The 9,814-nt window shown below is 46.1% G+C and overlaps 1 protein-coding gene across 2 annotated transcripts in view; it reads right to left on the reverse strand.

The window, feature by feature from the left end:
* Positions 1–9,673, reverse strand: part of ATP6V0D1 (ATPase H+ transporting V0 subunit d1) — a 42,020-nt gene extending 32,347 nt beyond the window's left edge. The window contains exon 1 of one of the 2 annotated variants that reach the window (XM_002761068.6): positions 9,474–9,673. In XM_002761068.6, coding sequence (XP_002761114.1) covers positions 9,474–9,603 — 130 coding nt within the window. In that variant the 5' untranslated portion in view covers positions 9,604–9,673. Of the gene's footprint in view, positions 1–9,103 lie in introns of both variants that reach the window. The other variant, XM_078357489.1, reaches the window with a different exon arrangement.
* Between the last annotated feature and the right edge of the window lie 141 nt (positions 9,674–9,814).

The raw sequence follows: 9,814 nt of genomic DNA on the forward strand, positions 1-9,814 counted from the left end.
AGATGGCCTGGCGCAGGCCTAACTGCCACCAGCCAGTGTACTGGTGACTTCCAGGTTGGTACCTTTAGTGCTACTTCCCCACACCTGCCTGCCAGACTCCCTCAGACATCTGAGGTAGAATACCTCCCCTCCCACCCACCTCCAATCTGCACCACTAACCTTCCTACCTCTCCTCTGGTGGTCTCCATCTCAAAAAGAGCTCCAGCATCCACCTAGTCATTTATTAACCCAACAGCCTGACTTTTAACCGCCTTTACCCCATATCTAATAAAAACTGGCCCAATCTTGTGGGTTTCATCTCCCAAGATGATCTCTGACCCGGTCCTTCATGCCCCGATTCCACTTAGTCCATGTTCTCCTACTGGGAGAGCTGCAAAAGCAGCTAGAAAGTGTCCTACTTCTGGCCTGCTCCCCCAAATCCATCCTCTAGAGCCTCAGAGCAAGTTTCTTTTTTGTTTATAATTGACATGTAATAATTGTACATGTTTATGGGACGTTATATTTTGACACATATATATACTGTGTAATGATCAATTCATGGTAATTAGTATATCCATCAACTCAAACATTTATTACTTCTTTGTTTTTGAGACAGAGTCTGGCTTTGTTGCCCAGACTGGAGTACAGTAGGGCGATCCTGGCTCACTGCAACCTCTGCCTCCTGGGTTCAAGCGATTTTCCTGCCTCACCCTCCCAAGTATCTAGGGATTCAGGCACACACCACCATGCCAGGCTAATTTTTGTATTTATAGTAGATACGAGGGTTTCACCATGTTGCCCAGGCTGGTCTCGAACTCTTGACCTCAAGCGAACCACCTGCCTCAGCCTCCCAAAGTGGTAGGATTACAGGCATGAGCCATCACACCCAGCCATTCTTTCTTTGGGTTGATAACATTCAAAACCCTCTCTCACAGCAGTTTTAAAATATATAATAAATTATTGTTAAATATAGTCACCCTATGGTATATAACAATTGAATGTATTTCTCCTATGTAGCTGTAATTTTGTATAGATTAATCATCCTCTTCCTCATAGCAAGTTCTTTTTTTTTTAGAAAGGGTTTAACTCTGTCACCCAGGCTGGATTGTAGTGGTGTGATCATGGCTCACTGCAGCCTCAGCCTCCCAGGCTCAAGCAACCTTCCCACCTCAGCCTCCTGTATTATTATTTTTTTAGAGATTGAGGCTGGCCTCAAACTCCTGGGTTCAAGTGATCCTCCCACCTCAGCCTCCTAAGTGGCTGGGATTACAAGCGTTAGCCACCATGCCAGGCCCAGAGTGAGTTTCTAATGGTATCATACCACCAACCCTACCTCCTCCACAATCCCCACTTCTTCACCCACTAAGAGGTTAGGTTCCCATGCTGGCTCATGGCAGCAAGATGCCAAACCTCCCCCTGGCTAGCCCTAGCCTCCAATCCTGCTCTGGGGCCTCATCCTTGAAGGCGGCAGCAGCAGCAGTAAGCTGGAGGGGGTGGCAATGAGCACAGCAGGCTGCCAGTCACCACCAACAACTGATGCCAGCTCATCCACCAGGGAGCACTGGGGTCTCTTTGTGCAGCAATGCCACTGTCCAGGGCGGTGGGGCCAACATGAGGGAAAAACTTCAGGCTTGTGTGGGGCCCAGGCTCTCACAACTCAGCATGCTTGTTCCCTTCCTTCCAGAGTAAACTCCTTCTGTTATTGTCTTCTGCACACCCTTCTTCCAATGCCCTTCCCCAGCCCCCAGCTCCTCTCTCTTGCTTGTAGTCACTAACTTGTCAGTACCATGTCATCTCTTCCTTTGGATCACATCTGACTCAACTAAACTTATCTTGCCATCCAAGTTGTGGTTATCTAATTTCACCAATTCAATAGAGTTTCCTTTGATAAACAAAATGAAACACATAAAATATATATATACATTTTTTTAAGTTGGAGTTTCACTCTTGTTGCCCAGGCTGAAGTGCAATGGCACAATCTTGGCTCACCACAACCTCCACCTCTCGTGTTCAAGTGATTCTCCTGCCTCAGCCTCCCGATAGCTGAGATTACAGGCAAGCACTACCATGCCAGGGTAATTTTGTATTTTTAGTAGAGACAGGGTTTCTCCATGTTGGTCAGGCTGGTCTCGAACTCCCCACCTCAGGTGATCTGCCCACCTTGGCCTCCCAAAGTGCTGGGATTACAGGCGTGAGCCACTGTGCCCAGCCAAAAATCTCTTTTTAAATATTTTTTTAAACCATAACTCTAATCCTTCCTGAGCCATATATCCTTCTAAGACACCCACAGCCTTTCGGGAACCAACCCAATCTATTCAGACCTCACTGCTGCAAACCCTCAACACACTACCTCTCCATTCACCTCGCAAGGCTGCTCTCATACATGAGGCAGTTTCGTGTTTCTGACACTACCAATGCCATTCCTTCTCCCTATGCACTTCCCACCTCTTGGCCTGGCTAATTTTGGCGGGGCAACAGCTTTATTGAGATATAATTCATTTGCCATACAATCTGCCCAGTTAAAGTGTACAATTCATGGTTTTTAGTATATTCACAGAGTTGTGCAACCATCCCCACAATCAGTTTTAGGACAATTTCATCACTCTAAAAAGAAAGCCCATACTCATCAACCATCACCCACCACGTAACGCATCCCCTCCCCAAAGTACCTGCACCTACTGTGCACTCAATGCTGTTTGATGGTCACCTAGTCTGTCTGTTAGGCACACTTGCACCAAGCAAGGCTGGTGTGACATATTTATATTAGCTACTCAAGGCCCACCATGGCACTTGTCTCCTAGGAGTGACAGCAGTGAATGACCACAGTGGAGCACCTGGCCTCTCCAATTGTTCACTTGGTGCCAGGCCCTCTGCTTCCAATTCACAAACATCTCAGAGACCCTAATATTATTCTCATTTTACAGCTGAGGATAAATGACTTGCCCAAGGTCACAAAGCCAGTTAAGTGGCTGAGCTGGGATCAGTTCATCAGTAAGGGCTTCTCTAACTGTATAGACATTGTCTCTGCCTATTCACTGCTGTCACCTTCTAGCCTCACCTTCTTCTGTTCTCAATAAGGTCTCCTTGATCTCTGAATGGCAAAACTAAATGGAAGGCTGACTTTATTCCACTCTCCTGGCCACATTTGGCACTTTCTACCTCATTCATTTTCAGGCTCTCCTTTGGAGCTACCCACATTTCAGGAAATGCCTTTGGCAGGACCATCATCCTCCCCCAAATCCTGTGATCAACTGAGGCACTTCCTGGGGGAGAGTCCCCTCTTCAGCCTATACTCTTCTGATTCTATGCTATCTCTTGGGGACCTTGACCACACCTCTACCTCAATTCCCCAAGCTCAGAATTGTCACACTTGAGCACCAAAAAGAGCCTTTGCATCTCCACTCAGATGGCTCACAGATCCCTCCATTTCATCTTCTCACTCCTTCAACCTGTTCCTTCTCCTATATGCCACCATCATTTCATTTTACCACCTACACAGTTGCCTAAGCCAGAGATGAGGACATCGGCCTTAACTTAGTCTTCCCCCAGCCTTCTTACCCAATCCCCAAGTCCTATCAACTCCCCTTCCTAAAATTCTCCTACAACACTCCCAGCCAATGCTTGAGGTCAGACTGCCATCACCCCCAGCCAGGATTACTATAAGAACCTGCAAACTGTTCTTCCCACCTTCAGGGTGGCCTCCACCTTCAAACTGCAGGTATCCCCTAACGTACAAGTCTAATAGTTTTACTATCCCATCGCCTGCACTCAGGAGAGTCCCTTCTATGGTTTTTACAATCCTTCAAGAGCTAATCTCTCCTTAACTTTCCAGCCACACTCTAAACCACCCCACAATCAGTCTGTGCTAAATGACTTGCCACACCATCAACATTTGCATCTGCAGTTTCACGTGACATTGTGACTGGCGATTGGCCAAGCCCAGCCTGGAGTCTCTCTTCTTCCTGCATGAGATTGTCTCTTGTGAAATAATGTTGAAAGGCACAAAATGACGTAATGAACAGAAGACAAATGAATCAGGGTAGAGATGGATAAAAGTGTTATGGACAACAGTCAGCACATCACACATGGGCGCTTCAACCATGGCTTCCGAGGATCTAACTCTCCGGCTGAGAAGAACAATCTTCAGGACCACTAGCTTACACGGAAGTTGAGAAGGTCACAGGACTCCTCTTGAGTATTAATTATATTTCTTTACAACAGGAGGGTGATGTCCTGACTGGCCCAAGTAACAGGTAGAGTTCCCATTTCAAATTAGGAAACTGGCATTCTGGTACTTATCAGCTGAAGTGCTCCTACATAATCCAGCAAGTCACTTGCTTTTCTGTATTTTCCAAGTTTCTGAGCAAGAGGAGAGCTAAACTATCCATGGAAAAAAACAAGAATGATGTCCAATACGGTATCAATGAGAACCCTGTATGACTCAGATTATGGTCTCTAAATATCATTTTTTAATAAGAAGAACCAAGTCGCCTACAAGAAATGAAGACTCTAGGTCTAGGTCAAGAAATGTTCAAGGTAAGATTAGAACATATGGGCATCCCAGGCTGGGTGCAGTGGCTCACACCTATAATCTCAGCACTTTTGGAGGCTGAGGTGGGTAGATCACCTGAGGTAAGGCGTTCAAGACCAGCCTGGCTAACATGGTGAAACCCCATCTCTACTAAAAATACAAAAATTAGCCAGGCATGGTGGCACAGGCCTGTAGTCCCAGCTACTTGGGAGTCTGAGACAGGAGAATCACTTGAACCTGGGAGGCAGAGGTTGCAGTGAGCTGGGAATGCGCCATTGTACTCCAGCCTGGGCAACAAAACAAGATTCTATTCCAAAGAATAATAATAATAATACAGGCATCTCAGACAGTAAGGAAATTCTCAATGGCTACAGGGTTATATAAAAAAGACTTGGCACCCACTTGAAAAGCTTCCACTGGCCAAGAGACAATTTAGGCATTAATAAAGTTAATCAACTGAAACATAACAAACACATTAAAATCCTTTAGTGTGGCTGGGCACAGTGGCTCATGCCTGTAATCCCAGCACTTTGGGAGGCTAAGGCAGGCAGATCACGAGGTCAGGAGTTCGAGACCATACTGGCCAACATGGTGAAACCCCGTCTCTACTAACAATACAAAAATTAGCCAGGCATGGTGGCAGGCACCTGCAGTCCCAGCTACTCAGGAGGCTGAGGCAGGAGAATCGCTTAAACCCAGCAGGGGGAGGATGCAGTGATCCAAGATCGCCCCATTGCACTCCAGGCTGGTGACAGATCGAGAATCTGTCTCAAAAAAAAAAAAAAAAAATCCATTAGTGTGTTATGATACTAAGCAAATCTTGGTTGGTGCAGTCACAAAACCTCATTAGTCATTTTTGGAGGATACTAGTGAAACAACTCATTATTTTGAAAGCTGGTAACTATTAGAAAGAATCAAACATTTATTCTAACCTCTCCTATACAGATTGTATCTCAGGGTAACTAAGTAGCTGACTACTGGAAGTTTACAGGTATAGAATTAGTCAAGCTGGCAACTGTAGAAGGAAATAGAATTAGAACACTATTTTGCAACTCCCAGTGAAATAACTGCTGTAGTCAATAAATGTCAATTATTCCTTATAACATAAAAAAAGAAACTAGGTATTTGTACTTCTCCCAACAGAAGTACAAACATCGGCCAGGTGCAGTGGCTCATGCCTGTAATCCCAACACTTTAAGAGGCCAAAGTGGGTGGATCACCTGAGGCCAGGAATTCCAGACCAGCCTGGCCAACATGGCAAAACCCTGTCTCTACTAAAAGTATAAAAAAATAGCCAGGTGTGGTGGGGGGTACCTGTAATCCTAGCTACTTGAGAGACTGAGGCAGAGGAATTGCTTGAACCCAGGAGGCAGAGGTTGCAGTGAGCCAAGACAGTGCCATTGCACTCTAGCCTGGGTGACAGAGTGAGATTCTGTCTCAAAAAAACAAAAAAGTACAAACATCACCTATTAAGTATTAAAAAAAAAAAGAATTGAACCAAAATCTCAGCAAGCCTCTAGATCTACTACTAACTTAAAGTGGGAACAAGGGACAGAGGAACAAGTTAAATGATATGTCAGAGATGGAATCAGTAAAATTGAGATGGATGGAAAATCTATAAATTAAGTGATCTAACTTCTTCAACGACTAAATTAGAAGGAAAATGGATAATCTACTTGAGACAGTATCAACTACAATGTATGGATCATATATTAGTCCCAACTGTAACAAATAAATCATATTTTTAAAATTTGAGACAATCAGGGAAATTTGAACACGAAATGGATATCTGATTACAGTAACAAATTACCGTTTTGTTTTTTTCTTTTTCTCCTTTTTATATTTTTTACTTAGCTTTTAGAAGTAACAAATTACTGTTTTTAAGGAAGGAGGAATAATATTATGTTTTTTAAAAAAAAAAAATACTTGCCAGCCAGGCATGGTGGCTCATGCCCATAATCCCAGCAGTTTGGGAGGCGAAGGCAGGCAGATCATGAGGTCAGGAGATGGAAACCATCCTGGCCAACATACCCCATCTCTATTAAAAATACAAAAAAATTAGCTGGGCGTGGTAGTGCGTGCTTATAGTCCCAGCTGCTCAGGAAACTGAGGCAGGGGAATTGCTTGAACCCGGGTGGCGGAGGATGCCATAAGCTGAGATCGTGCCACTGACAGAGCAAGACTCCATCTCAAAAAAAAAAAACTCATGACTTTTTTCAGAGATGCTGAAATATTTACAACTGAAATGGTATGTTGTCTGGGATTTACTTATGAATAATTTGGGTGTAGGGGTATAAGTGGAGCTACTGAAACAAGATGGATAACTGTTCTATCAGCAAGAATTGATAATTGTTGTAGTTAGGTGATTATTACATAGGGGCTAATTATATTATTGCTTCTAATTTGTATATGTTTGATGGTATCCATAATAAATAGTTTTAAAGAGAAAAGAGGAAGGGGAAATTCTGGATGGTACAGGTACAAACAACATTGAAAACAAGGGCTAACATTTACCTAGCACTTACTCTGTTCTTGGTGCTGGGCCAAGTGTTTTACCGAAGTAGCATGTTGACATTTTACAACCTGTATGAGATAGGTGCTGGTGATACACCAGTTGAAAAACTCAAGGCCCAGCGGTGCTAAATAGCTTGTCTAAGGTAGTCCATAATTGACAGGATTGGGATTCAAACCCAGGTTTTCCTAGCTCCAAAATCCACCACGCTTTGTGCACCAAGTGCTGGAGGGATGGCTTCATGAGGGATAGAAATGCATATAAATGGCCAGGCATGGTGGTTCATGGATCACCATGGTGGGTGATTACTTTGAGGTCAGGAGTTCGATACCAGGTACATGCCTGTAATTCCAGCTACTTGGGAGGCGGAGGCACAAGAGTGACTTGAACTGGTGAGGTGGAGGTTGCAGTGAGCGGAGATTGCACCACTGCACTCCAGCCTGGGCGACAAGGCTAGACTTTGTTTCCAAAAAAAAAAAAAAAAAAAAGTGTGTGTGAATGGGCAAGGGATCCCTGAATGCCACACTAATGATCTGGATGGTGTTCTACAAGGTGGGGCAGGGCAGGGCCTATCTTGAGCAGTGTTATGGGAAGAATGTGTAGAAAGAATGGCCTAACATGTTTACGGGGGTGATAGAGGGTCCGCTGGGAAGATGGGAAGAACCCTGTGCCCCCAGAAACTCTACAGGGAAGCAGACAGCAGCAGGATTGAGGAAAGTCAAGAAGAGAAACAACCAACCAAATGTCTGTTGATGATCAATGATGTTCACCTTAGATTTAGACAAATAAAGACCTTCAACAAGTCCCAAACAGTCCACAAAACTCACATTAAGCGCCAACTGTGTGCTAGGCCCTATCCCAGGCAGCCTCACTCTATTTCTCCTCTTTTTCTCACAGTAAGGTCAATCAGGTTGCTGGCAGACCCCCACAACCCAGCATCCTCCACTCACATCAGTAAGGTAAACAACTTTTCTTTCTTTCTTTTTATTGTTTTCAGATGCAGTCTTGCTCTGTCGTCCAGGCTGGAGTGCAGTGGCACCATCAGCAACCTCCCTCTCCTGGGTTCAAGCATTCTCCTGCCTCAGCCTCCCAAGTAGCTGGGACTACAGGCGCACACCACCATGCCCAGCTAATTTTTGTATTTTTAGTAGAGACAGGGTTTCACCATGTTGGCCAGGATGGTCTTGAACTCCTGACCTCGTGATCTGCCCGCCTCGGCCTCCCAAAGTGCTGATATTACCGGCATGAGCCATCGCACCTGGTCCAGTAAACAACTTTTCTTAAAGATTTACATTAACATCATAACACCTATAATTATTGTACTGCAGATTTACATTAAAATGACACCTACAAATATTGTATTTTAACAGTAAGTTTTCTTTTTTTTTTAAGTTTTCTATTTTAAAGGTATTTCTTTTCACTTTACTGGTCTACTTTGCAAGGTAAACAATAAATGACCTTTTTCTCTGGGCTCACTTTTAACCTCAAGAAGTTTCTGATGAGAAAATGTTCTCTAGTGGGTGAATCATCTGGCCAACCTCCCCCCTTCAGCTACCAATCACGAGGCTATCGGCACCTCTGCTCAAGAGTACCACTTGGGAATCAGGGATGAAAACTCACATCCCAGCCACCCTGCCCTTCCCTACCACCTGGAGCAGGAGTGGTCGGCAAAGACTGGAATTAGGGACATCTCTAACTCAGTACATCTGTTGGAGCTATGCCTCAGGAAGTCAACTCCACTCTGGAGCTGTGTGAAGAAAGGGGAACGTGGTTTCTCAACACTCTTGTGCTTGGAAACCCTGTCCTAACAGGCATCCACCTCGATAAGGGGATGAGATTAATTGGCCAAATACTTGTATATGAACTATCCAGGCTTGCAGGGCCACCCTTGTTCTCCCAAACACTGCCTTCAGGAGACACTGCGCAGTCAGTGGTTCAGAGTCGGGAGAAAACCCCCACTAAACTGGCTCAGCAATTCCCCAGGAAGGCTCATCCCGCAGGCGAACGCGAAGACACAATGATCCCAAAGACCTTGGTGTCTTGATGGGGAGGAAGAAGAGGTGGGGGACTTTTCCACTTACCTTCCCTAAGCGTTGCCATGGGACAGCTCTCGGGCCACGTCAAGGTAAAGGGCCTTGTATGGCCACACCTCGCACTGATCAGCCACCCCCGAAAAACCTCCTCCTTCCAAACTGCAGGGCAAGCACAGCGAAAGAAAAGGCAGCCCAAGCAGAGAACAACTGCGGTTCTTAAAACCTTGCTTGCGTTTGGGCCAGCGCCGAGCCGCAGGTAGAGGTAGATCCCGCTCCCGCGCGTCCGCCTTCAGCCCTGGGAGGCCCAGAGAGGTCTCTCAGACCCTTCAAGACCCCCGCTCCCGGCTTCACGGCCCATATTTCTGAACCCTCAGGCCCCAGCCAGCCTCTATCCCCTCCTTTCGCGCCCTCGGCTCACCCTCGAGCGTCTCGCACTGCACCAGGTTGAGGTAGTCGGCCTGGCTGAGCACCCCAGCCTTCAGGCCGCGCACCAGTCCTTCCAAGTAGCCATTGTCCACGTTGAAGTAAAGCTCGGGGAAGAACGACATGGCTGCTGCTGGTGCTGCGGCACTGGAGATCCCCGAACAACCGGCACGAATCACAATTCGCAGATCAGCTGACTATGCGCTCTCCTCGGACTGTCAAGAGCGTCAGGTGACGCGCAAGCGCCTCACGTGATCACAACGGGGCGGGGCTCTGAGCAGCCCGTGGCTTCCGGATGGCTGCGCGGAAGCGCTGCGCAGGCGTGGGCTGGGGACT

Source organism: Callithrix jacchus, chromosome 20 (genome assembly GCF_049354715.1).
Source record: "Callithrix jacchus isolate 240 chromosome 20, calJac240_pri, whole genome shotgun sequence".
NCBI classification, from domain to species: domain Eukaryota; kingdom Metazoa; phylum Chordata; class Mammalia; order Primates; family Cebidae; genus Callithrix; species Callithrix jacchus.